General features: G+C 42.3%; 1 protein-coding gene across 1 annotated transcript in view; it reads right to left on the reverse strand.

Moving 5' to 3' along the window:
* KLHL2 (kelch like family member 2) overlaps positions 1-19755 on the reverse strand; it is a 121483-nt gene that overhangs the window by 59756 nt on the left and 41972 nt on the right. The window contains exons 4-5 of the mRNA XM_069977838.1: positions 14320-14441; positions 6170-6332 (exon numbers count right to left, since the gene is read on the reverse strand). Coding sequence (XP_069833939.1) covers positions 6170-6332; positions 14320-14441 — 285 coding nt within the window. The remainder of the gene's footprint in view (positions 1-6169; positions 6333-14319; positions 14442-19755) is intronic.

Genomic DNA, 19755 nt, shown 5'->3' on the forward strand with positions numbered 1-19755 from the left:
GGACCTGCACCAGGGCAGGAGCCCTGCCCGAAAACCACCCCCCCACCGGTGTCTGAGGGGCAGCGTCGAGCCTCCACAGAAGGGTTCGAGCATCCCCTAGTCCGGGTCTCCTAAGAGGCCAGCGTACTCGGGCGTGTCTTTGAACTCCATCCAAGCCATCCTTGTTTGAGTGAATTTCTTGTTGGAATCCGTCAAGGAGGATGTAAGGTCCTCCATCAGCATCAGATTATTCACCTTGGTAATCCAAAGAGACACCGGAGGGGGTGTAGTTTTTTTCCAAAAGAGGGAAATGCAAGCGCGAGCGGCCAACACCAGGAAGCGGAGAAGGGATTTTTTGTATTTCTGGATCAAGATATCACAGTGGTGCAGGAGGAACAATGCCAGTGTGAGCTCAGAGGAAAGGTTAGTGACACGTCTAATCAAGGTACAAACCGCGTCCCAGAAGGGCCGCAAGGAGCTGCATGACCAGAATATGTGTAGGTGCGTGCCATCTTGGCCGCACCGCCAACACCACAGGGTCTACATGTGGCCAAATGGCATGAAGACGGATAGGAACCCTATACCATCTAGTGAGGATCTTGTATCCTGCTTCCTGAAACCCAGAATTCATGGACGACTTGTGGACCAGGAGAAGGATCTTATCACGTTGGGGAGTGGTGAGGGTCAAATTCAGATCGGATTCCCATTTTAGCAGGAACTCTGGAGGCTCCTGATCCGGAGGAGAGATCAAGAGCGAGTATGTCAGGGAGAGTGAGTGGCGCAGCATATCCTTTTCCAAGCACATCGCTTCGAACAACGTCCTGGAAGAGCCAAAGGAGGACGGCATCGGAAGAGAGAGGAGGAAATGGCGGATCTGCTGTATACGCCATGGCCCCAGCGGCATTGGTTCCCTAATGTCACCCAGAGCCTCTGAGGACATCCAGTCATCTCGGGACAAAAAGTCCTGCACCCGAGTCCTACCAATGCCTAGTCCAGGCTCTAAATACAGGGTCCTCTATCCCTGAGGAGAAGGACGGGTTCCCCAATATGGGAAACATGGCGAGTGAGAGGGCAGCAGGTGTTGTCTACTGGTTGGGGAGGAGCAGGCGAGTAGTGTGGGAGGAATTGTCGGGTGAGTTTTTGGAGAAGGGATAATGGAGGGGTGGAGCCATGGTAAACAGGCGAGGGGAGCGCCAGTGAAGGACTGCTCTAATGAAACCCATGGCTTAAAAGCCGCATGCCTGCACCAGTCCACCACTTGAGTGAGCAGTGCGGCCTGGTGGTACAAACGGATATGCGGCAGGCCCAGCGCGCCTCGAGATTTCGGGAGGCACAGTAGGGACCTCTTGAGGCAGGGGGGCTTTGTTATTCCACACAAATTTAAATTTGAAGGGACACCATAGCTTTAAAGAAGGAAAGTGGGCTGGACGTCGGAACACAATGGTATCTATAGAGGCGCTTGGGGAGGACATTCATTTTCAGGATGGCACAACGTCCAAACCAGGAGAAATAGCCCCTGGACCACTCGGCACAACTAGACTGGATTTTAGATAGGAGTCTAGTACGCAACATCAGCATTGGTGCGTATTCTACAGAGGAACGGTTCTGTTAGCACGAAAATGAGGGGCGACAGTACCGTTCCAAATCCTGAAGTCCTCCAAGAGAAGGCCATTCACCCTGACCTTAGCGGAGGGCGTATGATACAGGGCAAGAATCCAGTTCAGAAAGCCACGTCCTAGACCGATTTAGGAAAGAGTCTCCGACATAAAAGACCAGTTGACGTGATCAACTTCCCCCCCCCCGAGGACAGGGAATTGTATGCCGCCAAGAAGTGTGTGCCGCCAAGAAGTGTGGGGACAATTTACCAAGAAACATTTTGTAGTATCCGAGGGTAAACCCATCTGGGCCCGGTGCCTTGCCCGTCTGGGACTCCTTGACCGCTAGAGAGAGTTCTTCACTGGTAATTGGGGATTCCAGAGTTCCGGCTACCTCCGAGTCAAGCCGTGGCATTCCCGAGCTGACCAGGTATCGTTGAATACGATCCCGGAAGCCAGCGTTGAGTGTCAGGGTTTGAGACGTCAATACTGTACAGTGTGGCATAAAAATCCTTAAAAGCGTTTGCAATATCAGCAGGCATGTGGAGGGAGGTCTGTGCAGGTGATTTGATCATAGGTATATAGGACCTAGCCTGCAGCACCCTCAAGGCGCGCCCCAGCGCCCGCCCCGGCCTGTTGCCATGTTCGTAATAGTAGCGTTTGCATTTCGATAAAGTGGCCTTAGCTTTATGTATCAGGCGGGCTCTCAGCTCCTCTCTTTTGGCCAGTAGGGCAGCAGTGGTATCTGGGTCCTGGGTCCTTTTATGGGTTACCTCAAGGTCTCGTAACTGAGTCAAAAGGCGTTCGGTTTTTACCGTTCTTTCCCTTTTTAATCTCGCTCCATGCTTCACTAGCACGCCTCGCACCACACACTTATGCGCTTCCCACAGTGTCAAAGGAGAGACCTCGGAAGAGGAATTCTCTTGGAAGTAATTATCCATTGTTGTCTTTATATCCTGTAAGAGGGACGCATTCAGTTTCCATTGACACTGTGAAGCGCGCAAAGCAGGCAGGTCCAGGGTCAGTGTCACAAGGGCGTTGTCTGAGAAAGTTATGCTATCAATAGAAGATGAACAAGTCAGGGGTAAGTCTTTATGGCGTAAAAGAAAAAAGTCAAGTCTAGAGTAATGGTTATGGGCCGGGGAGAAAAAAGTATAATCTCTGTCAGTTGGGTGGTAAAGACGCCATACATCCACTAAGCGGTGGTCATGTAGCGTCTGTCTGAACCGACAGATAGTCGCGTGGCTAAGATGTGAGGAGCCAGAAGATGTGTCCAGTGTGGGGTCGAGGGCCACATTGAAATCCCCTCCCACAAGGAGTGTCCCTTCCACAAAGTCCTCCAGTGCTTCTGCCTGGGCCTGGTGGTACGGTCACCTTAAAGGGGTAGTGCGGTGCTAAGAAATTATTCACAAAATAACACACATTACAATGTATGTTATGTATGTGAATGGCCCCCTTCCCCGTGTTCCCCGCCCATGGACCCGGAAGTGTAGTGCATTATACATACCTGATACGTGTCGACCCCCGTCCGCCGTCTTCTGACAGTGATGTAATCTTCGGGAGGCCAGCCGACCCGCTCCTGCCGGCCCCCCTCTGCCGCATCATAACTATGCACTACACTTCCGGGTCCACGGGCGGGGGTTGGGGGAACACGGGGAAGGGGGCCATTCACATACATAACATACATTACAAAGTTGTATAACTTTGTATGTAATGTTGTGAATAATTTCTTAGCACCGCACTAGCCCTTTAGGCAGGTCCAAAGTGCAAGTAGATGACCAACCCTTATGAACAAGTCTATTGATGCCAAATAAATGACTGGGAAAATGTTATCCCTATGGATTGCAAGCTTGTGAGATAGGGATTTAATTTTTCTGTCAAGGTCAGAAGGAAGTTTTGTTTTCCATAAGAACGAACTGAGATAGTGTTGTGGTCATTGCACACATTTTACTGTGACCTGTGTGTGACCCAATACTGCCTAACATGATATTTTTACAAAGATTTCTTTTAGGAAGCTACTATATACTATTATGCAAGTAGAATTAAAGGGTTATTCAACAGAATTATTTTTTGGGTCCGTTCACACATACCGGATCTGCTGCAGATCCTGCATGGGTGAACAAACCCTTATACTTAAATACAGCTCAAGCTGGGGTGGGGGGAAAAAAGTCTGTTATCACATGCTTCTGATCCTCCCAGCACAGAGCTTCCGTCTCTCCTCTCAACACACAGGAAATGTCCGCTCAGCTAGTCACTGGCTGTGGGGCATTTAGTTTAGTCCCAAGAAACAGTATATAAACATAGCCTAAAACTATTGGACTTCCCAATGTATTATATGGAGATTAGAATTTTTACTTTTATTTGTAAAATCTTTAAGTCCACCAGTATAAGGTTTACCACACATTGCAGTTAAAGTATATGGGATGAGATACACATATTGTCCTTCAAAGTTTACTTCACATCCTTCAAGACATAACTGCAGAGTAATCAATGAATGGATTACACGGCAGAAATAGATGTGTCAACGTCACTAAAGCTTCCGCTCTGTTTACTATACGAGAAGAAAGGGATTTGGCAGCCATTATTCGTGCTTGCTGTATCAATACTTCATTGTTCCAGAACGGCTGTATTCTTTAAGTAGAAATATAAATTTGAAAACAACCATTTCATAAAGTATAACATGCTAAACTGGGAAATATAGCTGGCAATGGTGATGGCAGATGGTGAGGAGGAAGAACAGAGTAGTTGCAGAATGTACAGTGAACAAGCAGTACTGAATGTAGATTTTGTGGGGTAATTCCGCAGATAAAAACAGGAGAGAATCTAGTGATTCAGTCTCTCTCTCTGAATAAATGCCCTTTCTATCACCCTCACACTAATCGTATATATCAGCACAATACGCTTTCTACTAAATGTTACACTACACGTTCGCACTGTGAGGTATCCTTACCATGTGATGAAAAAAAAACAATACCTATCACAGCAAAAGACAACCTTTGTTCCAGAGAAAAGTGGAACAAGGTATGTGGCTATGCTATTGTCATATCAATAAAAGCCTCTAAAAGGGTCATATCGGCTTCAGCACATACTTTTTGCCTAATAAAGAGTTACACAATTTTTTTCACATAATTTCTGTACCAATTTTGCAAGATTATTGCTTTTATTATGCAAAGAATAAGATTACCCCCTAAAAGTGTTCTTCACTTTTAGCTAGCCCTACTTTATTACATCATATGACCACCACAGCAGTACCAACATTTTTTATTTTATGTATGCCATGGCTTTGTGTAAATGAATATAGACTACCAAGGAGAAAAACAAAACTATTTTGTCCCTGTTCATACATTATGTTTTTACATGTATGGCAAGAAACGCGCATCATGCCTAACAGCTGTAATGGTCTAGACAGGTGTCCAAAAGATTCTCCAAATAGTAAATGCCTGACCGAAACGTTGCTGAGCATTTCACCCTGTTTTAGCAACTGGAAGGGGTCTCATCACCAAAACCCCAGCCAATCAAAACTTAACTCACTTAATTCACTACATTATCTATAAAACGACGTGCATCTTACGGCCAGCCAGAGAGAGGATTGTGCTCCCGTGTTTTTTACTCACTAATGCAAAGATACTTGTAGGCTGGAACATTGCTATCAAAGGAGAGGCCCAGCCAAAAACAATAAATACAGTGCAAGCAGGGGTGTGTGGGAACATATCAAAGAATCAATACTTAGGGCTCGGCCACACTAACGTTTTTCTTTGTTTCTAACGGATCCGTCTATATTAATTAAACGGATGAGCATAAACTGATCAGCAGACTGATGCAAACTGTGATTGCAAAATATTCATCTTTTTTTAATGGTCAGTTTGTATTTTGGCTTAAAAAAAACTGACTTTTGTACATCAGTTTGCATCCGTTTGCATCAGTCAGCATCCGTTTTTCTATCAGTTTATTTTTCTTCTTTGGTTTCTTGCTGCTTCTGCGCATGCTCAGTGCAAAAACGTATGAAAAAAACGGATGTGAACGGAAATACCTTCCGTCCTCATTGACTACAATGTAAAAAAAAAACGGAAGTGCACTTTCCGTTCGTGATCCGTTTTTTTAAGCGGAAAGAAAAATACTGCAAACACTATTTTTTCTTCTGTTCAAAAAAAACAGATCTTGAACAGATTGCATGCAAACGGAGCACAATTAGGGCAAACGGAGCACATTAAAATAGCATGGGAATCTATGGGGATTTTAACGGATCTGACAGTTTCCGTTTTGCTTACTCTAAAACGGAAAAGGTAGACTGAATGGTGCCGGATGGTCAAACGCTAATGTGAACGTAGCCTTACTGGTCACCATGCCCCTGTAGTGCTGCATCCCTCTTTCCGGCCCCCGCAGCTCATGCAATATTATGACACAGACATGGCGCTGTGGGAGCACAGGGGCAAGTAAGTATTATTTATGTTACCGCACCCCCTGTTTGCACTGTATTAATCATTTGGGATGGACGACTTCTTTAACAGCATTATCACAGCACAGCTATTATAAAAGCATTAAGGAATATCACCTAAATAGTTAGTTATGTAGGAACATTAGATTATAGGAATTACCTGCAAAGATGTTAGCTTGATGTAATAATTCAGTACATGCATGCATGTCAGCAAAGGCTCGGATCCCTAAACAGTTGGTTGGGTGAAGCTGTGATTCTAGGAACTCGCAGCAAGTTTTCCTCACATCTTGGAGCTGTAGGAGACTGGCTGCTGGAAGAAGCACCTGTAAACAAAAATGGAAAGAGGTCAGGATATACTTTCAGCACTCTCCACTATCAGCCATTTGACTTCCATTTACATCTGACCTAAAACTTTGATGTCAGTGTGAATAGTCTCTCACACGATCACCTACCACACAGTCTACAATCAAGTTGACAAATAATAGTAAGGTAAGTCTGTTTTTGGAAATCTCTAAAGTGAATGAAATCAAAAAATGACCAATTGTTTAAATTAAGTTTTTATTTAAAACAAATTTAAGAGTTTTTTGGTGATGTTATTTTTAAAATTGCCCATTTTACTATGAATAATAATAATAATAATAATAATAATAATAATAATAATAATCCTGAAGTCTTACAGTTTCATTTTGGCCATTTGGGCTAAAACTAATCAAATTTCCTGTTCTGCATGTTATGGCAAGTAGGAGGCTGCTGAAAAGTGATCTGAACAACGTTGCAGTGAAAAAATGACATTAGTATATAGCAAAAACAATAGGAGCTAAACCTCCCCCTCCCTATGGCATGACCTTTGCACAGACCACAGATGCTTAACAGGCTTAAAAGTGTGTTTCATGCAAAGAACAGGGTCTGGAGATGTTCATTGTAACCATGTCCATGAGGCTTGCCATAAACCATGTCACTAAATGATGTTAAAAATAGCTAAGCCATAATTGCAGTCATTATAATAATGTACTAAAAATGTTAAATTACCATCAGAAAAAAAAAAAAAAAAAAAAAAACAGATTAGAAAAAAAAGAATCTGTTTCTGTATCTGGCTCTAATCAGTAAAAACAAATCTAGGTGATACGTTCCCTTTAATCCTGGCAAATACTTGCTAATGGCCTATAACAATTACTTCAACTATTTCTCCTGCTCAAAGAGTTTCTGTATCCAGGGGAGTCTGTCAAGTATACGCCACAAATGTGTTTTAATTGAGGGTTGTTATATTAGTATTGTTTTTATCCATTGTATGTTAGGGTAGGTTCACACTGCGTTTTCAGCATCCGTTTAACGGATCCGTTTTTTTTTAGCGGTCAAAAAAGTAGTGTCAATAGTACTTTATTGTGCGTCAAAAAAAAAACGCATCCGTTTTGATCCGTTTTTTTTTTTTTATAATGGAAGTCAATGGAAAAACGGATCAAAAACGGATGCACACAAATGCATCCTTTTTTTGCAATCCGTTTTTTGCAAAAAACTGATCCGTTAAACGGATGCTAAAAATGCAGTGTGAACCTAGCCTTACACTGTATTTCATGAAGCCAGCATTACAACACACCATACTGACACTCAAACTCTGCTCTTGCTATTTTCAGTGGAGGTCACATAAGTTAAAATACCTGGGTATAAACATTCCGGTGGCCTTCCACAAGTCTCTTAAAAGTATCAGCCCCTATTGGGAAAGATTGAATTGGATCTTAAACTATATTATCCCAAACCGGTCTCATGGTTTGGTCGCATTCAGGTGATGAAAATGGACATTTTGCCCAGATTGCTATAGGTGTTTCAGACAGTTCCGATATGCGTCCCTTCTAGTTATTTCTCAACATTGTACAGAATCTTACCTAAGTTTATCTGGGGCTTTAGTAAACTGCGTACCAAATTCTCAACTCTGACCTAAGAGGATGGAGGGGTGGGCCTACCTAGCCCTCAACTCTATAATGAGTCTGCCCTCTTTGGACATATACTGGACTGGACGCAGAAAGGCTCCCATAAGGGATGGGTGGTGCTAGACAGTGTCTTCTATTGACTTGTCCTTGGCTCCCTGGCTGACCATCAAGGACTGTTAAACGGGGACTGAATGGCTGTATCTTGCGGCACACACGTTGGCAATTTGGGAGAAATGGATGGCAAAGCTACCCATAGCAAAAAGACCAGGCCCAATGACCCCAGCAAACAGCAGCAGTTTGTAGATACAGGATGGAACTGCAGATCCCTATAATGCAGTAGCATAGTACAACAGGAAAGAAGCAGGGCTGCTGTCAGAGGTTTGTGTGGTCACATGACAGCAATGGGGAAGGGGTGTGTGCTCAGCAATCAGGAAGTGAGAATCACAGAGCTGTGCAGGAGGACAGTGACAGAAACTTTTCTATACAGCAGTGTGAATGGCTGAGTGTAAGTGTAGGCACATTATAGCAGCAGTGTGTATAGCTGAGTTTGAGTACAGGCACATTATAGGAGGAATGGAGAGGATGGAAAACACAAGGACTGACAGACTGCTGGGAGCATGAGGAAATGAGCAGGACATTTGTGGGCAAATAAATGCAGTACTTCCTGCCTGAGAAGAGAGAGGTTACAGCTGTCAATAGATTACCTCCACAGTCCTGTCCCCTGATGCAAGCCCCAGCCTGAAGTGGATCTGCCATGATTTGGAAGGTGAGAGAGACTTCCTGGGTCAGAGTACAGCGTTGTAGACCCTACTATGCAGACCATGCCCTTCCCCCACTCCCACTCAGTACAGGGAGCTCTTGTCATTATGTTACGTTCTGCTTATTTCCCGCACGTACACTGCTTTTGTGCAGAACTCAAAAGTATGGTCAATGTGGCCGTCGGCCGCACACCGGGCTGCACGCCAGCATCCTTTTTTCACAGATTCCTGACGTGTAGCCCGATGTGCGGCCAAAAACAAGATGTGAACATACCCTAAACCGTGTTCAAGTACTCTGGCAGTTATAAAATAAGAATAGATCAGTGTTATTGGCGATCTGTGCATAGAGCCAGCCTGAGAGCAGACTCTATTCATTGATTGCCAAACCAACAGGATAGGCTTACCCCCGCCCATCGGTACATGTGATCGGGACCCCCGATCACTCAGTGACAGAAGCTTGTTCTGCTACAGAGTACCTTAAACGCAGCAATCGCTATAGATTGCGGAATTTAAGGGCTAAATAAAACACAGCTGCGGGATCGCAGGTGCCTGTCATTGCCTCCGGCCCGGGACACTGATGTGTGCAGGACCGCTCTCACTGCAGCAGTCCCCCACACATCAGAAGCCCCTCAGACAGTAACGTGCATATACATTCCTACTGCACAGGGTATGTGCAGTAGGAACGTATATATACAGATTACTGACGGGAATAGACAAAATCACAGTAAATAACGTTTTATTAAAGGGACAGCAGCTATTATTTGTAAGGGGAAATTTTGAATCTTTTTGCTACCTACGCTTGAATTACCCTAAACTAGTGCCTGCATTTCTTACACAAGGTCTTCAAAATGCAAATGACAATTTACAGTTCGCCAAAGGAAAAAAATAAAAAATAAAAAAACATGCGTCATTTAAAATTGCCAGGAGGGGAGATTAACATTGCAGGCCTGTTACTCATATCTGCACTTTTATAGCTGGCTAATAATTTTAGCTAGTTGCACTGTTTACCCTGATTCATTTTGCAGTTAAAAGGCATAAAATCTGTGGGTGAATGACATAGGAACATGCTAAAAATACACATTCATAAAAATATCTGCCTCACGCTGAGTAACAAAACTCTGTGCTGATAAATGTTTCAGTAAAATCTCTACAGTTAAAGGAGAAGAGATAAAAACATCAAGAGTTCAATTTAATAATCCAGCCAATTTACAGGCAAACCTAACTGAACGGCCATAGGTCATTGTTTTCTATAAGTCACATTCATCTCAATGTAGAGAGACGCACACTGAACTATTGCATCAACTATGTTATGGATATTGCTTACATTAAAAAAATTATAATATGTTCAACAAAGCATTCTTTATATGGTTATGTTTTTCTCAATCTATTATACTACCCACCTTATAAATTACAGTGGTGCCTTGGATTACGAGCATAAATCGTTCCGGGACCGTGCTTGTAATTCAAATCCACTCAAACCAAAACAAATCATAGAAATGCAGACAATTGATTCCACACCCCAAAAATAATGATTTATTATTCTGAATAACATGTAAAGTGAATCCTTACATAAAACAGTCAGAAAGACTTACTGGAAGCTGTAAATCACTTTCTATATGGAAGACAGGAGTGTTTTCAGGGTCCTGTACAGCTCCGTCAGGGTCCCCAAAAAAATAAAATGAAGTCGCTCTCACCTAGTGCCCATAGGAGCAGCTCATTATGGTAGTGGTAAATAGCAGTTCATGACATGTAGTATCACACTGTACTGTAGGGAGGGGATACTCAACAGCCAGTCACTGCATCCACTTCAGTAATACTGGGGTTTTACCAGTAAAATGGCCACTTTCATTGGTCATTCATGTAGTTTTTTACATGTGCTGCAGATTCTGATTGCCTGGAGCATTGTATGTTGAGTTGAGTTTCAAGTTACGATGGTCCAAAATAGAACAATGTATGTTGAAAATATTGTATCTTGAGGCCATTGTAAGTTGAGGGACCACTGTACAAAAATGAAAGAAGAAGAAAACAACATGTTTCCATATTTGGCTTTAATCAGTACAAAAATAAGTTTAGGTGATGTGTTGCCCAAGTAGTCCCTGTCATTTCAGCACACTAGATCAACAGTATAGAGGGAGCATAAAAAAAAAACAAGTCATATATATTACCTCCTCCTGTTATTAAGCATGTTCCCCACTCTCAAAATCAGTTTAGCAATGACCTGTGTTTACTAGATCCTAAGCTAGCTACAAATCTATAGAGGGTGAGGAGGAAATCAGAAATCTACTAAAATCTACTAAAAAAAATACCATATACAACATTAATAATGAACAGATATAGTGCTGCTCCTTATACACACACACAAGACAGCCAATCTTGAAAAGTCACTGAAAATAAAAGCTACACTTTAAAAGGCCTTTAGTCTACACTGCTTAGCATTTGAGGACAATATCAAGAAGAGAAAAAAAAAAAAAAGAAATCATCATTTATCAAAAGTATGTACACCCTTTTGCCTATTATCTTCGACCCTGTTGGTGGATAACCAAAATGCACCTAAAATTACACAGTACATTGCTATAAGCAATAAAAATATAGAAGAAAAAAAGCAGACATTAAAATCATAACATTGTAGTAAAAATTCCACTGGATTGAACTCCCTTGTTGGAGGGGAGTATGTAACATAAGATCAGATCCCCTCCCAATTTGTGTTTTTTTTTTCTTGTGCTTTTACAGAAACAGTACATTGCTAAGCAGACACTTTGGAGCGGACCCTCTTTTCCTGTGATTTCTACGAGGCATCTCTGGCCTTCATGGAGCAGGAGACACGGATCAAGGACACACAGCTCCTAACATGCTTGTGTTTACAATAAACTGTTCCAAAAGCAACAGAATACGGGCATATAATGTAATCTGTGCGATGTGTGAGGCACAGATGAATCATGGGGTTAGTCACCAACGCTGGGCACACACTACATGCTTTCTGTATCATAGAATCCACCACTTATTTTTAATACATTTGCTGATTTATAAATCTCTTCAATATGGACAAAGATTTAGGACAACAATGGCTGTATAGTGCGATGGAAAATTGATCCAAGAAGCACATTGGTTAATGGCTTTCTGGGGGGCACATAAACCCATATTACACAGGAACACAAAGGTCACACTGTCCATTCCGGGACTTGTGTCACAATGCCGATGCCATTATATGCAAGATTTGTTCACAGTCGTAATTCTAATAGTACCAGAACTTTGTTGCAAAACTCCAGTCCAAGTATCGCTAATAAAGCAAGACCCCTGACCCTTTCTCATAATGGATATGAAGTAGAACTATCTATTGTTTTGTGTCTCCAGCTCCTATGCAAACCTATGCTTCCATGGTAACAGACTGTGCAGTCTGATCCTGTAATTATACTCCCCTCCATCTGTCCCCTAATTCACACTAACCCACTAATACACACATTTAGGATAGTTTCTGCTGCACTGGAACAATAGAAGACATTATTTGTGAAGGTCACCTTTACCTTACTCATTGTATTGTGAACATTTTTTCCCCCGATTTCTCAACATTTTCAAGACCGTCATACGTTCTCAATAAAAATAAGGGGAACAGTTCTGTCTACATGCTGAAAACCTGCATTGTTAAAAACTCTTGTCAGAGCCAAGCATTTGCCTTTCTCTTATTGTTAAGGCTTATCTGTGCATTCTTAAAGGGTTAATGTTTTATAGTTGCAAGTATATAGAAAACAACATAGAGCATAAGCTTAGTACTCCGCGCTCCCATGGTGTCTTCCTGCGGGTCTCCAGGTCCCTCACTGATCCTGCTTCCATAGCTGTCACAGCTCGCTCAGCCAGCCAATCACTGACTGAGACAGGACAGCACCGTGGCTTGTTACTGGCTTAGATCATTCAGCAGAGAACCGAGACCCATAGGAGGACACCAGGGGAGCACAGCATGGTAAGAATATGCTCTTTATTATCTTCTATATACTTTGCAACAATATATTACGTTTTTTCCCTTGCCAGATAACTACTTTAAGATGTGGTTACTGCATATTGTAGATTGGCGATGTATCTGTAGTTTAACTGTAGTTACCATTAATCCTCAGCAATTCATAGTAACATGCAGAAATTTGCTGTAAACCAGTAGAAGTACAAATAAAGTACATATACAACACAAAGCTACCACATTTTAAGGGCCCACCCCAACCACAATAATTAGAGGGTGCAGCCAAAAAACTGAACATTAAAGGGGTAGTGCGGCGCTAAGAAATAATTCACAGAATAACACACATTACAAAGTTATACAACTTTGTAATGTATGTTATGTCTGTGAATCGCCCCCTTCCCGTGTCCCACCACCCCCGCACGTGTACCCGAAAGTGTGGTGCCAACTTGTGCCAAGACGTCATCTTCGGCCGGCTGAACCGCTTTGACCGTCCTTAGTGCCGGCCGCCTTCTGCAGCGTCATCAAATGCTCAGTCGCGATCGGCTGAGCATAACTGTGCTCAGCCAATTGCGGCTGAGCAGTTATGACGCGGCGGAGGGGGGGCCGGCATCAGGGACGGCGGCAGCGATTTGGCCGGCCTCCCGAAGATGACATCTTAGCACAAGACGGGCGCCACACGGATCAGGTATGTATAATGCACCACACTTCCGGGTACACATGCGGGGGTGGTGGGACCAGCAAAGGGGGCAATTCACAGACATAACATACATTACAAAGTTGTATAACTTTGTAATATGTGTTATTCCGTGAATAATTGTTTACCGCTGCACTACCCCTTTAACCTGACTTCAATCATTATACATTGCCAAAATTTACCAGTCACAAAATAATGGCTAGAAAGTCAAGCTGTAACACCCCCAACAGTTAGTAAGCTATATGCAAGCAGCCTACCCTAGGTAACCAATGTAAGTTCAGTATAAGTGTGACAGCCTCCAACCATAGAATATCTATGGAAAGCTTAATGATTTTGGGGCCCTTTCACATAGCCGGACTGGGGGCTATGCAAAGAGGCAAGCGAGCATTGATCAGCGAGATCAATGCTTGCCCACAGTTTCTTTACAAGGCACAACAAACTGAGCTGCCGGGCTGCATTATTCCTTGTAATATTTGTGCAGCAGTGGAAACTGACAGTACAGATATGTATATATATCTGAGCTATCAGTTTTCAGATCACAAGCAATGCATACTTACCATTTGCGCTGCTTGTGATCAGGCATCCCACTCTACAGCTCTCCCGTCCTGCAGCCACTGCAGGACAGAAGAGCTAGAAAGTGGGACGGTGGATCACAAGCAGCGAAGAAGGTAATTATACACCGCTTGTAATCTGGAAAACAAGAGCACAGATATATACATATGCATGCTGTCAGTTTCCCTTTGTTTACACAGGGAGATGTGAAACTAATATTTTCTATGGACCGGCCGTAGAAAATAGTCTGTGCTTACAGTGTACAGTTCCCGGCCGTACTTTACACTGTGGATAATGGTAAATTGGAGTGCGGACAATTAAAATCAAATGTTGTTCATTAGGCCAACGTCACTGCTATGTCAAACAACGGCTGATGTTCTCACATTGTGTCAAGATGACCTAAGAGTGTTCACAAGACGTGACTAAAAACCTCACCTGCACATTTTCTTCGGTCACTTTAATTTCCGCAGTGTAAACGTAATCTACGAGCAGTTTTAACGTCCAGCCATCCACCTCTTTTATTCGGACTCTTTTAGCTCGACTTTCACTCATTTCACCTATATAAAAAAAAAAAAAAAAATTAGCAAAAGCAAAATATAATTATTTAACATTCATATGACTACTTTATTATCAGGTTGATGATCATGTTGAAAATGTCTGTACAATGCTATGGAGCACGTTGGCACTATAAACCAATAGGAAACAAACACTATAACAGCAACTTACAAACACAAGGGTGCACTTAGTATGTAATTTACACAATTCTTGCCATTTCCTGTAAGAAAGCCGAAGGCCACATCCATCACTACTTTATCTTCAATATTTCCACATTATGATAAAATATTTATTTTCCACAAAGTGCTTTATCAATTGTGTATTCTTTCTACCACGTCAGTATTCACATCTTTAGTTAAAGAATATGTCGTAGTTCATGAAAAAAACAAATGCTGAATACAGAAATACAGCTAATATTCTGAAAAATCGATGATAAATCAATCTGTGGTGCACTGTAAAAGCAGATGGTAAATCAAAGGGCTCTGCTGGTACTGGCCATCGTACAATGGATCTGGCACCATAACCAACATATGAACAGAGGCTTAATAAAGAACCTGTCGATCCAAATGTTTTTTTTTTTTTTTTAAGAAACCTGCATGTTTTGGTTATGTTAACCCTCAGAGCTGTTGTTACTGAGCTCTTAACCCCTAGACGACCCAAGAAGTAGGGTTATGTCATGGAAGTCTGTCACCAGACGACCTTGGACGTAACTGTACGTCCTGGGTGGTTCTCCGGCTATGAAGCGCATCGCGCTTCATAGCAGGTGGGGGCCGGCTGCAATCAGCAGCCGGGACCTCACCGGTAATGACACGCTGCAGCGATCGCGCTGCCGCGTGCCATTAACCCCTTAAACGCCGCGGCGTCCCCTGTCACTTACCGATCGGGACCCCCGCAGTGTGACTGCGGGGGTCTCGATCATTGAAACGGACCGCCGGAGGTCTCTCACCTGCCTCCGTGCGGTCCGATCGGCGATCTGCTACACTGAGCCTGCACAGGCAGGCTCAATGAGCAGATCGCCGAAAACACTGATCAATGCTATGCCTATGGCATAGCAATCATCAGTGTAAAAATCAAACAAGTGTATGTATAAGTCCCCCAAAGGGACTTCAAATGTGTAAAAAAAAAAAAAAAAAAAAAGTTCAACCACTAATTACACTACCCCAAAGCCCCTCCCCCAATAAAAGTTTAAATCACCCCCCTTTCCCATTATATAAATAAAACATATAAAAATAAATAAATAGATAAACATATAATATACCGTAGCGTGCGTAATTGTCCGATTAAAATATAACAAGAGTCATTGTGATCGGTGAACGGCATACACGAAAAGAGGGAAAAAAGTGCACGGATTACTGATTTTATGTTACATTATATATTAAAAAAAAAATCAATAAAAAGTGATCAAAACGTCCGATCTTCACAAATATGGTATTAATAAAAACTAGAGATCATGGCACCCCATATAGCCCCGTAGGTGAAAAAATAAAACTGTTATAAGTGTCACAATAGGCCCATTTTATTAATATTTAATTGCCAAAAAAAAGGATTTCATAAAAAAAAAATATATATAACATTAGAGAATCTGTGTAACCTGCATATGGTTGTGTTCGGGCTGACCTATAGAATAATGGTATCATGTTGCTGTTACCATATAGTGTATTACGTAGACACAGAAACCCCCCAAACATTACCATATTGCATTCTTCTTTACGATTTCACCAATTTATATCTTCATTAATAATATATTTGGAATTCCATCATACATGTTATGGTAGAATGAAAGCCGCCATTACAAAGTACAACTATTCCTGTAAAAAACAAGCACTTACATGGCCTGTAGATAGAAAACTGAGAGTGCTAGAGCTCTTAGAAGGGGAAGAGGGAAAAATGAAAACACTAAGATCAAAATTTGCACGGTCCACTGGGTCATTTTGGGCCTGGTCCTCAAAGGGTTAAAGTGTTACTGTCGTGAATTTGTATTTTTTTTTTTTTTTTTTTGCAGAAATCAATAGTCCAGGCGATTTTAATAAACTTTGTAATTGGGTTTATTAGCCGAAAAATTCATTTTTAATCATGAAAAAGCAGTTTGAAGCTCTCCCCCCCCGTCTTCATTGTTCTCCTATGGAGAGAGCTAAATAAAAGACCAAAACAGGACAACAAAGAGTTAATCTACAAATACCTCACCATCTATCTCCTCTGACAGTCACCAATGACCTCTCTGAGCTCTGATTACAGCTGTCACCCAGCTCCCTGCCTGTAATCCTCTGTTATCAGCTTTCTGCTGTTGGCTAACTCCCTCCTTCCTCCTCCCCCCTCCCCTCTCCCTAGAACAGACTGGGTAGGTCTGATGCAACAAGTCACAATTTCCTCATTTTTTGCAGTTAATGGAAAAGAGGAAGGAGGGGGGGGCCTGGGAAAAGGCTTTTAAATGCAGATAATGGCATATTTGGCTAATAAACCCAATTACAAAGTTTCTTAAAATCGCCTGGACTATTGATTTCTGAAAAAAAAAATAATAATAATACGACAGTGACTCTTTAAGAGTAATGTGGCTGCATAAGTGTATACATGTTCTTATAATTGGGGTTGTAGCTTCCTTCAGATTTAGTCAATCACAATTACAACTCAGTCAACAGTAGCCAGTAATTCGCTGTCATCATTTAAGAGGTCTGATTTTTTGACAAAAAAATTTCACGACAAAAACCTGGCATTTTAATAGAGTATACTTAAGCACATCAGTCCTGGCCCCAGAGAAAAAGTCAATAAATCTTTTAAAGCGAATGTACCTGTAGTACATGGCATTAAGGTTTTTTTTTTTTTTCATGAATAGACCTGTGCTGTGGTTCTCTTTTTGAACTGCAGCCTGCTTCCTGAGGTGTGTCAGGCATAAACCAAATCAGGAAAGACTTAAAGGGGTAGCGCGGCGGTAAAGAATTATTCACAGAATAACACACATTACAAAGTTATACAACTTTGTAATGTATGTTATGTCTGTGAATCGCCCCCTTCCCGTGTCCCACCACCCCCACCCGTGTACCCGGAAGTGTGTGGTGCATTATACATTACCTGATCCGTGTCGAGGGCCGTCCGCCATTTTGTGCCAAACGTCATCTTCAGACGGCCGAATCCCTGCCGCCGTGTCACAACTGTGCTCAGCCGCGATTGGCTGAGCACAGTTATGCTCAGCCAATCGCGGCTGAGCATCTGATGACGCTGCATTCGGAACAGTCGGAGCTGTTCGCCGGCCGGCCGAAGATGTCACTGACTGAAGATCGGAGACTGGTGTCGGCACGTGACAGGTAATGTATAATGCACCACACTTCCGGGTACACATGCGGGGGTGGTGGGACACGGGAAGGGGGTGATTCACAGACATAACATATATTACAAAGTTGTATAACTTTGTAATGTGTGTTATTCTGTGAATAATTCTTTACCGCCGCACTACCCCTTTAGGGTTTGAATCTGTATAGTCTGAAGGAAAGAAGGAAAAGGTAGGACATGATTGAAACCTTTAAAGGTTTTAAACCTTTTAAGCTATGGCCGGGGAGAGAGTGATTATAGACTACAGAGATCACTTACCTCCCCAGTTCCAGCGCAGGGTCCTGGATCACGCCGCGGCCGCTTCCTGGTGTGAGCTGCAGCATGAGAAGTGATGTCCCAAGGCAGCTCAGTCACTCAGTGGCCAAGGCGGGACTACGCTACTCCCAGGCCGGAGTACCCCTTTAAGTATGTTAAAAGGACTAAACAAGGTTCAGCAGGGAAGTGTTTTTAGTAAAAAAAAAAAAAAAAAAAAAAAAAAAAAAACACAACTCGAGAACAAGAGCAAACAGTGAAAGGTTAGTTGGGGGAAAGATCAGAAGCAACGTGAGAAAATATTACTTTACTGAAAGAGTGGTAGATACTTGGAACAGACCTTTAGCAGATGTGAAAAAGAGGGAGGTCTGCTACACCTGTTCCATAGAGATGGGATCCACCCTTATCGAGTGCACTACTGTCCCGGCGCTGACGGGATAAAAATAGAAATCAAATGTATAACAGTGTAGTAGGATCTCAAGAAGTGGGTGAAATAGCAGATGTGGTTGGAAAATCTACAATAGAATTTAACCCCTTAACAACCCATGGCGTATCTCATACGTCAGGGCGCCATTATAGGAGTTCAGAGAGGGGCATGGCCGCAACCCCCTCTGAACCACCATGATCCCGGCTGCTTTCTGCAGCCCGGGACAGTGGCTATTTGCGGGTGCAGGTGATCGCCGCGTCCGCTAATAAGGACATTCAGATGTCCTGCGGTGCCTATACGTGGTGATCTAGTGGGGGGATCTCCCCTCCTGAGCCGGCCGGGCATCAGCGCCGGAATGAAGCTGATCCCTGCTCGGTATTCTATAGATGTGGTCTGCAGCAGACCAAAGTAATAGAGCACCAATCCAATGAATCAGTGCTCTATTATATACGCAACATTGATCTCACAGGGGGCTTCTAATTAATGTGAAAGATTTTTTTTAATTGTTTTTACTAATAGTAAATACCCTCCACTAATAAAAGTCCAAATCACCCCCCTTTTTCTATTTAATAAATAAAAATATATAAATAAAAACATATTTGGTATCGCTGCGTGCGTAATCACCCAAACTAGTAAATTATCACATTCCTGATCAAATACGTATCAAATACAGGAAAAAAAATACAGCAAATAAGCAAATACAAAAAAATGACACCTCACACAGCCCCATAGACCAAAGGATAACAGTGTTATAAGGATGGGAGTAGAGCAAAATAAGAAACATTTAGTTTTTTTTTTTGTTTTTTTTTTTAAAGATTATTTTTTTAAAAGCCACCAAATAAAATAAAAGTTGTGCAAGTTACATATCGTTGTAATCGTACTGACATGAGGAACATATATAACATGTCAGTTTTACCCTAGGGCAAATGGCGTAAACAAAAACCCTTAATTAAATAAAATTGTGTTTTATTTTCATCACAACACAAATTTTTTTCCGGTTTTGCAGCATGTTTTATGCAACAATTAAGTCTGTCATTGAAAAGTACAATAAGTGACGCAAGAAAATAAGGGCCCATGTGGGTCTCTAGGTGGAAAAATACAAGCGCTATGGCCTTTTAAGCACGAGGAAGAAAAAACGAAAATGAAAACTGGCTCAGACCTTGAGGGGTTAAACATGGCTGGGATATACAAATATCTATCCTAAGATAATAAGAATGGAAATACTAAAAAAGGGCAGACTAGATGGACCCAGTGGTCTTTTCCTGCAGTCAATCTTCTATTTTTATATTTCATCACTGTATTGGGGTGATATT

This window comes from Dendropsophus ebraccatus, chromosome 7 (assembly GCF_027789765.1).
Source record: "Dendropsophus ebraccatus isolate aDenEbr1 chromosome 7, aDenEbr1.pat, whole genome shotgun sequence".
NCBI classification, from domain to species: domain Eukaryota; kingdom Metazoa; phylum Chordata; class Amphibia; order Anura; family Hylidae; genus Dendropsophus; species Dendropsophus ebraccatus.